General features: G+C 38.8%; 2 protein-coding genes across 2 annotated transcripts in view; both read right to left on the bottom strand.

Moving 5' to 3' along the window:
• il17a/f2 (interleukin 17a/f2) overlaps positions 1–16771 on the bottom strand; it is a 410073-nt gene that overhangs the window by 381327 nt on the left and 11975 nt on the right. The window lies entirely within an intron of this gene.
• On the bottom strand, positions 1541–16348 carry LOC133632015 (fibroblast growth factor 10-like). Its single transcript, XM_062024245.1, has 3 exons — positions 15787–16348; positions 3709–3812; positions 1541–2226 (listed from the first exon to the last, which is right to left on the bottom strand). The coding sequence occupies exons 1-3, from the start codon at positions 16226–16228 to the stop codon at positions 2035–2037; spliced, it is 738 nt and encodes a 245-aa protein (XP_061880229.1). The 5' UTR covers positions 16229–16348; the 3' UTR covers positions 1541–2034.

Genomic DNA, 16771 nt, shown 5'->3' with positions numbered 1-16771 from the left:
CACTTACACTTTCAACCACTTAGATGTATTCAGAGTTTGTCGTGACATTCTAATACAGTGCCAAAAAGTTGTGGGCGAAAATATCTTGCGAATGCTAAATTATTTTGCTTGCGCGGTCACAACACAGCTAGGAACCTCCTGGCCAGCCTGGGGCAGAGCAAAATTCTGAGCGAGTGTAGAAAAAAAGTTGAATGTGCAGAAGGGTCAGGTTGAGAGAGCGGAAGAGAGGGGCGCGAGAGAGCGCCTTTGTCTGACTGCAGACAGTAGTAATTATTGAGTGTTAATATGGATAAGAGCCAAAAAGCAAACACTTTTATTGTGCACAAAATACATTTACATTTATTTATTATATTATACATATTATATGTGTTTTCTTTATTTTCATGACTATTATGACAAGGCATAACAAAGAATGACTGTGCATGTGAGCTGTGTGCTTGGAATTTTATATTTTTTATGTATTATTTTTTATCTATTCATCTTAGTACCATGTTCTTATGTTTTTTATGTGTCATTATGAATTTGCACTAAATAAGTTTGCTTGCAATTTCGTAGTACAATGTACAATGACAATAAATATCTATTCTATTTACATTGTAGATTGTCACTGAAAGCATCACAACTATGAATGAATGTATGTGGAGTTATGTACTTAACAAAAAAAGGTGAAATAACTAAAACATGTTTTATTTTCTAGTTTCTTCAAAATAGCCACCCTTTGCTCTGATTACTGTTTTGCACACTGTTGGTATTGTCTCGACGAGCTTCAAGAGGTAGTCACCTGAAAGGGTTTTCACTTCACAGGTGTGCTTGAAGCTCATCGAGAGAATTCCAAGAGTAAAAGCAGTAATCAGAGCAAAGGGTGGCTATTTTGAAGAAAGAAAACAGGTTTTCAGTTTTTCCCTTTTTCTTGTTACGTACATAACTCCACATGTGTTCATTCATAGTTTTCATGCCTTCAGGGACAATCTACAATGTAAATAGTCATGAAAATAAAGAAAACGCATTGAATGAGGAGAAGGTGTGTCCAAACTTTTGGCCTGTACTGCATATGTATTATTATATTTATATATTTTAAATTTTTTTGCTTGAGTTTCATTTATTTTCAAAATATAATGTCTGTGCTTGCAAAACATATTTTTCTGTCTTTAAAATCTACCTTAGCGATCTCAACATTAAGACACAAATATAATGCCATAATAAAGACGTGTCATTTAATAAATGCAATCACTCGCCGTGCAAATGAAAAAAATAGAGCGGCCATCTTGGACAATAGAAAGCTACAAAACGACTTGCTAGACGACTTGAAATATTCATGAAAATTGCAGGAATGCAGCTGAATAGAAGCTGTAGCCATAGCACAGGGAATTCTGCTCTTTAATGGTCTACTAGTGTGAATATGTCCTTATAATTTCAACAGGTGCTTTAGTGCTGCATGGAATTATGTCTGCCTCTCCAAAGATGATCATTGTAGTTGTCTCTCTCCCGTCTTGTCTTTATGTTTCCGCCTCATTTGGGGGATTGTCATAACTGCCACTTGGGTTAGTCATAAGGACACACGTGGACGTCAAGTGAGAGTGCAAGGGAAACACAACACATGTGGCGTGTGGGAGAAAATTGTTATTTTTATTTTCACATGATAGAGATCCTATAAAAAAAAACAAAGAACGCAAAGGATTGCTTGTGAGTGTTCCTCTTCAGTTAAATAGTAATAAAATAAATACATCCATACAGTAGAAATAAAGGGAAAAAAACACAGGTGTTAAGTGTTGTGTTCTCTAGTATTTAATGATAAGGTTACCCATACATCTGCCTCTATATTCGCCATTGATCTCCAGCTTTTTGGCACAGAAAAGGATAAATATTGTATCCTGTGCTACGGCAAACAAGGACATACCTTGCTCCTTTAAATAAAATATACCATCTTCATTTGTTTGTCACTGTTAGTCCCTTATTTCGTGAGTCAAAGTCTTAATCTTGACAATTTAGCCACATTTTGTCCTTTTACCTCCTTAACTTAACTCCCCAGGCTCATCACGCCATAATTGGGAGGAAGTGGGTGGCTGTGTTCCTCCTGCGTGTTTTTTTCCCTCTCACAGGCCTCCCGTGGATGTTCAGACCTACAAACATCTGCCGTTTCTTGTTCTTCCACTTAGCTGAGGCGTACGTGTTGTAGCCGTTCTCCTCGATGCGCTCCTTCAGTGTGCAGTCAACGCCAAACTCCCTCTAGAAAGACACGAGGCACGATGTGTCACTCCTTTATTAATCATGTCAGACATCTTCATGTATAAATATATTTGTTTTGCACATGCACTTTATTACTTTTGCTCCTTAAACTTCAGTGGGACTTCTGAAACACCCCTGAGATTTTACATTTAGGCACTTGTTGTGAAAAGTGTCTCTAAAGTCTAAATCCCCTTCAAAAGCGAGGATTTTTTTAGCTTTTTCCATTGGCTATTTTTTTTTTTTCAAAACTAAGTCACATTTAGGAAATGTTGTAGGAACATTTTGTGAAAAAACATTTGACGTCAAAACTAAAATATTGGGAGTTTAATATGCCATTTTGCCTGATTTCATGCAAGACAGCTTACCTAAAAAAACAATTCAGTGAGCCTCAAAGATTTTGCTTTTTCTTTGGCTTTTTACAGCAGCCTTTAAAAACTGATGAGATAAACATAAGAAGATAACAAAAATATGCCCCAAAAGGTTAAGAAGTAGGTTTACATGTGCACTACTACTACCGTACAGTAGTATGTGAAATTAGGAGCTCAATGAAATGAACTGAAATCAATTGAATTTGTGTTTGGGACCCTTCTTCTTATTATTTTTCTTCTTCTGCTTCTGCTACTTCTTCCTCTTATTAATATTATTCCTATTCTTACACTTTTTATTATTATCATTATTCTTGTTCTGTGTCTTCATCTTACGCAACATACACTCTCATATGGACTTAGACTTAGAAAAACGTTAATGATCCACGAGGGAAATTGTTCCACATAGTAGCTCAGTACAAAGGATGGAAAGTGTAAGGGTGGAAAGGATAATGCAGGTATTAAGTAGACTAAAAATGTACCGTAGTAGCAATATAAAATATAACATATATGTAATATTTATGTATCATATATACAGGTATATACTGATATATTATTATATTATATTATATTTTTATATAATATATACAATATATGACAATTACCATGTACAATATTACAGTATATGTAACAGCTGCAGCATTATATCAAATTGAGAGGGGACTAACATAAAAAGTGGTTATCAAAGTTAAGTGTTTTTATCTGTTTTACATTTTTAATGTAACTTTTTTATTGACATTTTTGTATGACAGTTCAAAATGTTAAAGAGTAAGATGCATGAGGCGTATTTGCAACACCACTCACCTTTTGGCCTTGGTCACTATAAAGTTTTCTTGTTCATAACTTTTAAAATTAAATGGTAATCATGGCTCCCCTTTTTTGCATTTTGAATTATGATAAATAATTATTTATATTTATTTTAAAAATGCAGGCAACTGTTTGACCCTGGAACATTATAATTGATCAGATTGTTTTCGACCTTTCTACATATGCCAAAATCTCACTGCAGGGGTAATTACAGTAAAGAAAACTTTTTTTTTCAACACAAACACCACCATTTTTTTCAAAAGCTCAAGTTGAAAATGATCTGGACTTGACCCCTGACCAGGATACTTACTGCTCCGTACAATTCTCCTCTCCTGCTGATAGCCAGATAGTAGTGACTGTGCAGCCCTTTGATAGCCACCACCCCCACGTCCACAGATGTGACTTCCAAAATACCTACAATACAGTAAAAACAGCATATGATTTTTCCATATTCAGAATGCTGTCAAAGATGGATGGATTGATGGATGGATGCATGATTGCTTTTACAAAATAACCCGAGATAGGAAAGCACATGTTGGGGGCTGTGTAACTGGTTGCAGTTACACATGTTAATAATGCAATGAATTGATTGCACATTGCACAGAATCCGGTTTGTTTATTTTCTGTTTGCTAGGTCAAGTTTCTGAGTCCCTTCACAAGTAATTTAAAAGTTTTCAAAGACTATTAGAAGGGGCCAATTCATACCCCAGGTAACAAGGTGGCTCGCACAGAGATATAACTTCCCAACATGTGCTTTTACAAAACCTACTCGTCTCATCTCCGGTTGCATGCAGATGCAGTTTGTGTGGACTAAGCATGTATTGCACATGTGAGAAAATGTTGGAGAACACGTCTTCCTTTATTTAGGGCTCATCCTGGTACCCACATGTTCCCATTCATTCAGTCAATAACCTACTTTTACTAAAGGATTACTGACTGAAACATTGACTGAAATCAATCATTTTTTTAATTAATCGTCTTCTTAAGCATAAATACACATGATTCCATATGAAAAGTTGGTTAAAAAAATCTAACAATGATGCTGGAATTTAGATGTGTTGAGTCATACGCCATTTTGTGTCTTTAGTTTTAATGTTAATGAGCTGTTTGTCGACACATGGCAGAGTGTGTTTCTCAACGAAGCACTACTGTGCACTTAATCCACTTTCTACATATACACCCTAACTCTGCACTTGTGGGGGTCTGAGGCGGTACCAAGTCCATGAGGGTTTTCTTTCTTAAAAGTGGACAAAACAAATGTGAGAGAGTTTTCTTATATTTCATGCTCATCTACAGGCTCTAAAGCAGGGGTGTCAAATGTACGGCCCAAGGGCCGAATCAGGGCTATATACGGCCCGTGGGAAGAGTTTGCTAAGTATAAAAATGTACCTGAAATTTTTGAATGAAAGAAACTGCTGTTCTAAATGTGTCCACTAGATGTCGCAACATCAGTCGAGGAAATTTATCAAACTACATAAATAACATACTGTAATTTGACTTTGATATAATTTTTTTTATCTTGATTGAAAATTAACACCAATGAGTTGACTGATGAACATTATCACATAATTTATTCAGAAAATGTAAATAACGACAAATAAAGATGGAATGCTATTCACCGCATCAGGTAAATGTAAAAAAACAAAAAAACAACAACATTATGATTTGTACATTTTCTGAATGTGCTTGTTTTATTTTTAAACAAAGAAAACAATCTGAAGTTGTCTTTATTTTTAAGTTATCGTGCCGTGATTTTACCAGTCCGGCCCACTTGGGAGTAGTTTTTTCTCCATGTGGCCCCCAATGTAAAATGAGTTTGACACCCCTGAGATAAACACACATTGTGCTGTTATAACATACTGCTACCTTGAAGTTAGTACAAACCTACACTAAAACATCTGTAAATTGGTCAAAATGTCACTGATTTGTTCTTGTCTTGGTGTTAACTGCCCCTTAGGGTTGAAGTGATGTTAGAAGTTAAATGATTGGTGATTATGGTTAAGGCCAGGCATCAGGAAATGAATGCCAATCAAGGTAATGTGCTTGGGAAGTGGCTGTCTGGTTCCCATGATTTGTTGGACATTGTGTGTGGAGACACCACAGTGAAGGGAGGACACCACCCTTCAGTCACCGTCTTCCACTACTGTTTGGAGAGTGGTGGACAGTAGAGCATGCAGGTGTGTCGCAAAAAAGAACAATCCCTCCCCTAAACACACAGCAGCCTCTCTCCTTGTCCGTGAGGTCGAGACTGTATCAGTTTCTAGTTCAAACGGTGCCACCTCAGGGCGATGAGGTCTGCAAGGAGGCGGTGGGGAATGGGACACAACGGCCATTGAAGATCTGAGAAGAGCTGATTTCTGTGTGGGATCAGGTGTCGGGGATGGAGTGCAGGATGTAAGACAATCTATGGCTGAGTCTGGCTGCTCTGTAAACATGGGAGGGATGAAAAGCGCGAGAACAGAGGAGGACAGAGGAGCCATAACAGTGAGACTGGGGGTGAGTGAGGGTTAGAAAAGGCTGTAATGATCACTGATCAAAGTCAGCCACCGGAGGCAGGGGCAAGACAGCTTGTATATGCGCTGACTCGCACGCACTAATGCACGTATGTGTGAATGTTTATTTCATCTTTAAGCAGGTGGATTATGACATAAGGTGCACCTGCACATTTCGATAAGATCCAAAGCATCATACAGTATCTGTCTCAAACATACCGCTCAGACAGTGCTGCCTGTATCAATTTATTTCAAGTTGCAGTGGTGTACGACTGCACTGAGATCAGTTCACACTGAGAGCTGTTCTTAATATTTAATATCAAATAAGGCAGGCTGAATTGTTAACACACATCCCCAATATGACAACAGGAAGTTCTACACCAAATCATCATTTAAAAAAGTTAAGTTAAGTTAAGTTAAAGTAGCAATGATTGTCACACACACACTAGGCAGCATGTAACCACACTGGGCATCCAACAATAAGTCATGATATGTACAATATTAATAAAAAGTTTGGACACACCTTTTTATCTACAAAACCCCAAACCAGTGAAGTTGGCACATTGTGTAATGTATTAATAAAAACAGAATACAATGATTTGCAAATCCTTTTCAACTTCTTTTCAATTGAATAGACTGCAAAGACAAAATATTTAATGTTTGAACTGAGAAACTTAATTGTTTTTGGCAAATAATCATTAACTTAGAACTTAATGGCAGCAACACATTGCAAAAAAGTTGGCACAGGGGCATTTTTACTACTGTGTTACATGCCCTTTCCTTTTAACAAGACTCAGTAAACGTTTAGGAACTGAGGAGACCAATTTTTGAAGCTTTTCAGGTGGAATTATTTCCCATTCTTGCTTGATGTACAGCTTAAGTTGTTCGACAGTCCGGTGTCTCCGTTGTGGTTTTTAGGCTTCATATTGTGCCACACATTTTCAATGGGAGACAGGTCTGGACTACAGGCAGGTCAGTCGAGTACCCACACTCTTTTACTATGAAGCCACGCTGTTTTAACACGTGGCTTGGCATTGTCTTGCTGAAATAAGCAGGGGCGTTCATGATAATGTTGCTTGGATGGCAACATTGTTGCTCCAAAACCTGTTTGTACTTTTCAGCATTAATGGTGCCTTCACAGATGTGTAAGTTACCCATGCCTTGGGCACTAATACAACCCCCATACAGATGGGGGTTGGCACAACGTTTTGGGGTTTTTACACTAATGAGTAAGTTTACCCAAACGTCTGACTCGTACTGTACCCTACATGTAATTTGTAGCCCACAAACATCAACAAATGCTGACTATTGAAAATAAAGAATATATTAACATTACATCAATTGTCCAGTACAGTATTTCTGAGTCACTTAAAATGTAGATAATCTACATAAAATAGCCGTAATTCCTGAATGGTAAACTCAATATTTTTATGAAAAATGTCATAGACAAAATTATAAATAAAAAAGTAAAAACTTATTTATAACTTATGTTTACTTTGTATTGCTGGAGTATTTGTTATTTTATATTTTTGCATTCATACCAATGCTGTTAAATGATTAATTTTTAAAACCACACAATTCACACTTCAGAATGTTGGTTTATCATGATTAATTGCAGTAAATTTGCTTGCACGATTTGGATTAATTTAAAAAAAAAAAGACCCAATTAATTTTTACACAAATGCAATTTTATTGTCAGAATGTCATACATGAACATGTTTTAAATGTTTTACTTCAATACATTTAATTAAGGTAAAGGAGTATATGTGGTCAAAATACATTACGTGATTCATCTTTGTTCTTACATGATTCATGTCATAATTTGTTGTGAATAATTGCATGTGTTAGCGCGTTAACTTTGACAGCCCTAATACTGTATGTCCAAAATCGCAAAAGATTCCAAAGAAACTGATCAGCATGCGGTTCAAGTGTAGGCTTTCAGCTTTAATTTGAGTGGTTTCACAAAAACTCTTTAGCTGGGTTGCAATCACGTGACCTAGAGGCACATCCGGGTTTCAGGTGATAGTCTGGAGTGCCATTAGGCCATTGTTTATTTACCTGAATCAGTGCAGATTTGGGTGTATTTTGAAAGGTTTAGAGGCAAATATATAAGCGATTGTGAAAAACAAATATTTAAAATGGGATCGAGGGGATTTATACACTCTTAAGAAAAATTTTTTTTTTTTAACGATTTCAACCATTTGTGCACCAAGACATTACTGCTTGTTTTAACCTCACTTCATTTGACGCTCACAGTAAATAGAGAAGAAAAAATTGGAGGTACATCACACCTGAAGGGATCCACAAATTAAACATTAATCCGTGAAAGACAAAGTTGGACTCATTCGTGCATCACTAAGTAAGATATTTGAATGACATAACGAGTGCTGTGCTGCTGTGACCATGATGCTAATGAGAAATATAGTATATTTGAAGTTGTTTTTCTGCTACAAATATTAGTCTTATCAATTCATATCTGCAGTTGTTTTTATGGTGTGAAGTTCATATTTTGCCTCATTATTTAGCTGTATATGTCCCTGTTGTTCAGCAATGTTTGCTAGCGATATCAAGATCCTGTATATGCTCTAGAGCCTACGAGGGATTTATTCATCTAGTTTATTAATACTCCATCCATCCATTTTCTACCGCTTATTCCCTTCGGGGTCGCGGGGGGCGCTGGAGCCTATCTCAGCTACAATCGGGCGGAAGGCGGGGTACACCCTGGACAAGTCACCACCTCATCGCAGGGCCACACAGATAGACAGACAACATTCACACTCACAATCACACACTAGGGCCAATTTAGTGTTGCCAATCAACCTATCCCCAGGTGCATGTCTTTGGAGGTGGGAGGAAGCCGGAGTACCCGGAGGGAACCCACGCAGTCACGGGGAGAACATGCAAACTCCACACAGAAAGATCCCGAGGCCGGGATTGAACTCACGACTACTCAGGACCTTCGTATTGTGAGGCAGACACACTAACCCCTCTCCCACCGTGCTGCCCTTTATTAATACTATTAAATATATTTTCTTAATGCTAACAAATAGCACCAATGGCGCTATAATGTGGTCATCCACGTCGAATAAAGCACTTGGCTTTCCTGCACAACAACTAAACTTTTAGTTTCTGTTATAAAAATCGAGAAAGAAAATTTGGTGGATTGAACCAACAATTAAAATATGTATTATTTGGACTTAACATGACGTTAGTTTATTTGAACAACCAGGTCTTCGTAGTTATATTTAGGCATGGCAACCACAGAAACTAATGCGATCACGTTTAGTTCTGCTCTCAAACACTACTAATATAGTGGAGAATAAACTCGATTGCATCACAGAAAGTTTCTCAAACAAATCAAATGTTCAAACAAACATTTTACAAAGTGATCGCTGCAGACACAAGCGGTGATATTGTATTTCACAAGATGATGAAAGTGATTATTTTTAAGAGCCATTTCCTTTGACGCACTTTCGGTTTTTCCCTGATTTTATTAACTTCATGAACCACTTCTTTGAAAGCTCTTTCCTATATCTCTATTTGAATGAGTGGAACTCCCAACAACAGAACAGCAATAGGGCATTTTCTGCTCATATTTCACACTCACTTGTTTTAATACTATGCTCAAGCTGCTTGACCATCGTCTAAATTAAGCCGCGAAAAAGATAAACGGATATGACATCATATGCAACCCAGCTATTTGATGTAAATGACATCAATTTTCAGTGGAATAATAATTGTAATCCATACATTTTTTTTGTTCGAGTTAAAAAATGTACACAAAGTATCAAAACTTGTGGATATATTTCCAATACCTGTCAAAGGTCACCGTTATAAAGGAAAACTGTGTCCCAACATTTGGCTGGTACTGTGTAAGTACCATAGATGTTCAACAAAACAATCCAAGGTTGGCCATGAAACACTTTTGAATAATGAACCTGTGAGATCTCTTATCGATAGATAAACTCTACAGATCTTAATCGATATTCCAAACTTTTTGTCTCAGGGCCCACATTGCGTTCAAATAATTTGGCCGGGCCGGGCTATCTAGGATCAAAATTATATATATATATATATATATTAGAGATGTCGATAAATGCTTTAAAATGTAATATCGGAAATTATCGTGGTTTTTTTTATTAACGGTATCGTTTATTTTATTATTTTTGAATTTTAATTTTTTATTTTTTAATAAATCAACATAAAAAACACAAGATACACTTACAATTAGTGCACCAACCCAAAAAACCTCCCTCCCCCATTTACACTCATTCACACTCATTCACACAAAAGGGTTGTTTCTTTCTGTTATTAATATTCTGGTTCCTACATTATATATCAATATAGATCAATACAGTCTGCAAAGGATACAGTCCGTAAGCACACATGATTGTGCGTGCTGCTGGTCCACTAATAGTACTAACCTTTAACAGTTAATTTTACTAATTTTCATTAATTAATAGTTTCTATGTAACTGTTTTTATATTATTTTACTTTCTTTTTTATTCAAGAAAATGTTTTTAATTTATTTATCTTATTTTATTTATTTTTTTTTTTTTTAAAAAGGACCTTATCTTCACCATACCTGGTTGTCCAAATTAGGCATAATAATGTGTTAATTCCACGACTGTATATATCGGTTGATATCGGTATCTGTAATTAAAGAGTTGGACAATATCGGAATATCGGATATCGGCAAAAAGCCATTATCGGACTCTCCTAATATATATATATATATCAGTGGCGTGCGGTGAGGTTAATGTCTGGTGAGGCACGACTGCATCATCACAGTCAGATTTACAAACATATGAACCTGCAGTGCAGGTGTACCTAATGTTGTGTCCCTGCGGTCGTTCGCGGCTCCTGCAGCGCGAGCATTGTTGTTTTTGCACTTTTTGGCTTCTTGTTAAGTGACTTTTTTTGGGTGGATTCGGTCTTGCACGTGGAGGGTTTGGGTGTGGGCTTTGGTTGGTGTGGCCGCGGCGCTCCCGTCGGGGGTGTATTCTGCGGCGGAGATGCTTGGCACCAGGAGGCGGGGTTATGAGACGAGCCTCCAGTTTTATGATCGCTCAGCACAAGAAATACGTTACACACATACAGATGTTGACAAAATACACTGTACATTATATACCTCAGCTAACTAAACTATGGAAATGTATAATATAATTCATATAGCAATACGGTCTCACTGCACAGCAGGCCATCAGTTAGCCGAGTCATTGTGCACAATCCATGTTGAGGCACAAATCAGTGACGTGCCTCAACTGGCTGCTGATCACCGCACCGTCTCTTCTCAGTATTTGAACGGCAAATGTGAAAATAAAAATACAAATAATCTAAAACTGGTGAAGTTAAATGGAAAGTAACTTTAGTATTATCACTGGATACATATAACAATTTAATAAAAAAAATTTTCTTTTAACTTTTTTTTTCTTTCCATGATGGCAGGTGAGGCCGTGCCTCCCCTGCCTCTAGTGACTGCACGCCACTGATATACAGTATATATATATCAGTGGAGGCTGGTGACTTCCAGAATTGAGGAGGCCATTTTTTTCCGCTTGCTCACTTCACTCGCGATGGAATGTTCCCTGTTCTCTTATCTGTCTTTGTGCTGGCCAAAGGCATACTATTTGGAGTGTAAACCACAAGCAAACACCCATAAACATGTATGTCATTTAACTAAACAACAATATATATATGCCTATATATATGCTCAAAGTAAAATACTAGAGACATAATATATTGCATTTCAACAATGGCATATGAGCTAGCCACATTAGCAGCAGCAATGTTATCCCTAACAGGGAGATGTTAGCTCGTAGCATTCTGACAACACAGCATCAATAATATTATTAAAACACCCCTAAATGTTACACAAACACAGTGATGTCTATGAATAAACTAAATTAGTCTTATATAATAATCAACATACTCACATCGGTTGAACTCCATCCTCCTCTTCCACTGGATTCGGACCCAAGCCACCACCACAAGCACCTGTTCCATGTACATTTTCCTCTCTCACATCCATTTTGCCTGGCTAATCTAGGCTTGCTCGAACACACACAGCTAACTGGATGGAAAACAATGAGCTAAACTTCAACTGTAAAAATGTCCAAACTACAGAGATAAATGTCAATGAGCGATTAGCAGCAGCAGCTTTTGCTTTCGAAATCTGTCTCAGAGATGTTGTCAACTCAAGGAGAAATGCCTAGAGTGAAGGGTTTAACGTTAACGCATATCTATCTCCAGCCCAAGATCTCAAATTGCGCCAGAATCTCGCCGATTTCCGAGGTCGTTTTAAGCAAAAGTATTTGGCTATATGAGCTATAAACTTCACGGATGATAGCCAGGGGTGTTCTCTAAATTTCCTGAAAAGCACAAGTTGATAGGACACTCGTAGCCACTATGGCGAGTGTTTGTTTGACTGAAGTGGCTGGCGAATTCTCAAAATGGCTTCTGTGTTGATTAGGAAAGGAAAGGATTGATTCCAAATGAACCAGTAGCATGTGATTGGACGAACAAAATGTCAATCTTTCAGCCCTGGACACAATGCATGGTGAGGCCAGGCCTCCGTTGCCCACCCATTTTCAGTGATCTGGCCAATCACATATTGGCATGAAAAAGCATGCATTACATTGACTTCTATGAGAAGCTAATTTCCTAGGGGAGGCCTGGCCTCCCTTAATACAAACTGATAGGGAAATCTGGCCTGTTGCTTTACAATTGCAATATTGGGTTTTAGCCATGGGAACATTTAGATTTATGAACAAAACTAAAATAATATGAATATAAAAAATAAAAAATATGTTTTTTGTTAAAATAAATAAATAAAATAAATATATTTATTGTTTTTTTTAAATCTCTCTCTTCTCTCAAATTATTGGGGAGGCCAGGCCTCCTCCACCTCTATGGAGGAGCCTCCACTGATATATATATATATATATATATATATATATATATATATATATATATATATATATATATATATATATATATATATATATATATATATATATATATATATATATATATATATATACAGTACAGGCCAAACGTTTGGACACACCTTCTCATTCAATGCGTAAGTCGATGAGCTTCAAGAGGTCGTCACCTGAAAGGGTTTTCATTTCACAGGTGTGCTTGAACCTTGTCGAGAGAATGCCAAGAGTGTGCAAAGCAGTAATCACTGCAAAGGGTGGCTATTTTGAAGAAACTAGAATATAAAACATGTTTTCAGTTATTTCACCTTTTTTTGTACATAAGTCCACATGTGTTCATTCATAGTTTTGATACCTTCAGTGACAATCTACAATGTAAATAGTCATGAAAATAAAAAAATCGCATTGAATGAGGAGAAGGTGTGTCCAAACTTTTGGGCTGTACTGTATAGAAAAGTAACTTTTTTTTAAAAACTTTGGACATCCCCGCGGCCTGGATTGTGGATGCTTGCGGGCCGGATCAGGCCCGTGGGCAGTAGTTTGGGGACCCCAGTTCCAATCTAATATCCTACACTAAACTGACCATTAACCATATTTTCAAAGTTTCATCCAGTGATAAACAATTAATAGCGCTCAAAACAAGCATTATTATCATTTATGAATACAGATTTGTTTGTTACATCACTTGTATTAGATGGATCTTATTAGCTTGCGCAAGTGTAGCTGATGGTGGCTCTATGTGAAATGTAGCAACCAAGATCAGCTATCGTGTGGCTTATTTGATACGCTCAACAAGTGTAAATGGTGCGTTGCTTGAGGAATTCAAGTGTTTTTCCAAAAGATGCCAAGCACTTGATTCTAATCTTCTTTTAACGTTTCATTTTCACAGCCTGCACAAAGTGTCGTTCTTATACTGAGACGCAAGTCAGGATGTGTCCTAATAACACAAGAAAAAGACCGCACTGGGCGTATTTACACAGAGGATATCCATCGTCTTACTCATCTCAATGAAAAGATCCACAACTCCAAAACTTCCAAAAAGGCGCCATGTGTTTTTAGCCACACAAAAAGATCACTGATGTGATTAAAGACTACCAATGTGTACACTTGCACACAATTACCATGTCTAGAGGCATATCAGTGCACACATGCCACCTACAAACTCCTACATACACACATGCCTTGCACCGTACGTGTCTAAGCCCTGTCTTATTTAATATAGTAGTATCTTTGTGTCTATAAAAAAGTACCACTCAGCCATGCATCATGTACATCATGCAGATAGGTACTTAGCAAAGTAGCTTCCTCCCTCTCTTGAAGCGTAGCACAAGCTCCTACCAGGTTTGAAAAGCCATATGGGACAGTTTTGGGCTGGCATCCCCATAACTCTGCGGGAGACTGGATACTGGCTCTTAAAGAGACAGTGAGCTGGCATGGAACTGGGCTTGTACATCCCCAACACTTGAATTAATCCATCATATCGGAACTGCCCAGACATGTTTACTTAGCAGTTTCATGCTCAGGATGGGCAAGGCCGTCCTACCACTCGTGGAACAATACCGGGATATTTTGTCACTTCAAGGGGCTGTGTGGGTATTCCACAAAAGACATCAGACCTGGGATCATGTCTGGCCCCAGGGACCGAAGACTGAAGCTGCTGTTGTGTGGTGTCCTTTACCGTGTAAACCTGATACAGTGTCCCCGGACCCCCTCAGGACAGAGCTTTTTGAGGGCAAGCTCATTGATGTGGAGGACACATGGCTTTGATGCGACCACAATGATCAGCCGCGCCATTCATGAACTTGTGCCTCCCTCCAGCGCAAGCCCTTTTAAGAATGGCCGCTCTAACTCCCAAACTTTTGAAAAGCTCCTGAATACACATGAACATTAAGAATTCTTACAAGGCGAATGTGATAAATAGTCAGACGATGTCTCTCCAGTATGTCAGTTTTGGAACCTGAAACGTCCGGCAGTAAAAGCATCAACGTTTAATACGCTCAGTAAATAAAGTTTTGACCCTGTCAAAACAAAAATCTCCTCCTGACGTTCTTCCTCACCCCACGCCATTATACTTAAGTCTCTGTGATTGAAAATGTGGTTTAGGACTCCCCAGGGGAACATTAAAAGGTTCCACAACCACTCGAAGTTGGGGTCGGGGTGGGGGTGGTGGGGTAGAAAAGAGCATGTGAGGAGAAGATGTGTGTGAGCACATGTGTACGTGTAGGCTGCTATATTAACACACCCAGTTACAGTACTGTTGAGTATCTGATAGTTAATGAGAACGCCGAAACGAAAACTTGAAGCAAAATGTCTGATGTGGCGAGGATGTGATGTGCTTGACCGTTGCAGGCGGACATAGTCAGGAAGATTATAAACTGAGCTCCCCCCCTACCCTGTTTGAATCTCTCTGCTTGTTATCAGCGATGTTTACTGTTTGCTGTGAAGACTGCCTGATAATGGCTCGGTTATCTGCCTCAGCTCCTTTTAAAGCCATCTGAAAGCTACCAACTCTGTGCTGAGTGTTTGGGCAGGAACAGATACCAGTGGATGTCTGGTTAGAAACAAAAAAAAAAGACCAAGATGCTTCATCTTAGTCAAGTGTGCAATGCATAATTTTGTTTTCTAAGAGAATTACGCTTGATTTGTCAGGTTGGTAACAACCAGATCCTTTTTGTTAAGTGTAATCTACACATTTATCCATTGTATTACACTTAGCTTATTCAGGTTTACAGGGAGTGGGAGCCTATCCCAGCAGATTTTGAGTGAAAGGCGGACTAGAGTATACCCTCAACCGGTCGCCAATCAATCACAGCGCACATTTATGGACAACCATTCACACTAACATTTAGTGGGGACTGAGCTGAAGCTACCATTAACCGAAGTCAGGTGAGTCAAACACCCCACCATAAATACAAGTGCACTACATGAATTTCTTCACTCAATCAAAAAACTTACTGAGTGGGTCATCTTTGCTCTTGGTTCCATTGACCCTTCCGCTCTTGTCGATTCTCAAAAAAAACTTTTGGAAAGAGAAAAGCTTCCTCCTCCGTATGTCCCCTTGCAAATGATTGTAACTGCGCACATGCCTTCCCTGCGGCCCTCCAGTCCGACCCAAGGGGCCCTCCGTGGCCCTGGGCTTGTAGGCGGCCTCACTTTCGAAATTGTTCAACGTAGCCCTGTAGGTTCGCGGTACGGTGAGCCTCGGCCTGTCTCTCCTGAGCTGGTGGCAGGCTGCTCCGGGTAGGGTGAAGGTGAGAGCTACCAGGGCTAGTAGGAGAGGCAAAGACCACGAGGGAAACAGCGTGGAGGGGTTGGTCCTAGAGCAAGAATAAGCCCCAAAGTCAGTCCTGGACCAGGACGAGGCAGCCTTACTCCCTCCAGCAGCCCATCTGATCATGGTAGTGTGCTGTGTGGAGGACTAGAGGTAGCCTCAAAGCCTGGGACATGCTGCTGGGGGCTCAGATAGGCCGGGAGGGCAGTGAGTGGAGCCAGCCACCGTCTACGCCGGGTGAGATCTTCCCCCTGCAGAATCAAAATTATGTAGCACATGTATTAAACTCTGCTATTTCCCTCTGCTTTATGTTAGACTTAAAAGCTGCTCAATCCCCGGTTGGCATTCCACTGAGGTCTGTACTTTTCGGTAATCAGAAAGCCTGCTGTCCAAGTCACTTTTAGGTAAGCAAAACAGTCGGAAATATCACTAATTAAGTGAAAAAAGGGGAATATTTTTAATGTGTGTTCCAGTCTTGTTCAGTCTAAACTGTTGAACATGTTCTCCTGGCTGAGTCTTATTTCCAGATTAGGCAAAAAAAAAGTTTACGGCGACCCAGGTGGACGTTTTCGTCATCCAGTGATTTTTTAGGCAGTAAGTGTGGTCGCTACCTGACAGACTCTCCATTAGCAGTCCAAAGCTTTGTTAGCAAAACCTTCAGCCAATCCA

Source organism: Entelurus aequoreus, linkage group LG17, assembly GCF_033978785.1.
Source record: "Entelurus aequoreus isolate RoL-2023_Sb linkage group LG17, RoL_Eaeq_v1.1, whole genome shotgun sequence".
In the NCBI taxonomy this organism is placed as follows: Eukaryota; Metazoa; Chordata; class Actinopteri; order Syngnathiformes; family Syngnathidae; genus Entelurus; species Entelurus aequoreus.
The sequence above is the reverse complement of the archived record's forward strand: the minus strand, read 5'-3'. Positions and strand labels throughout refer to the sequence as shown.

What these genes read in the sequence shown, in the direction of transcription:
- LOC133632015 (XM_062024245.1), bottom strand. Translation starts at nt 16,228, where the DNA reads ATGATCAGATGGGCTGCTGGAGGGAGTAAGGCTGCCTCGTCCTGGTCC. An exon ending in GAGCAAAGATGACCCACTCA is followed by an intron (nt 3,813 to 15,786) that starts GTAAGTTTTTTG and finishes ACTGTATTGTAG; the next exon opens with GTATTTTGGAAGTCACATCT. An exon ending in GAGGAGAATTGTACGGAGCA is followed by an intron (nt 2,227 to 3,708) that starts GTAAGTATCCTG and finishes GTGTCTTTCTAG; the next exon opens with AGGGAGTTTGGCGTTGACTG.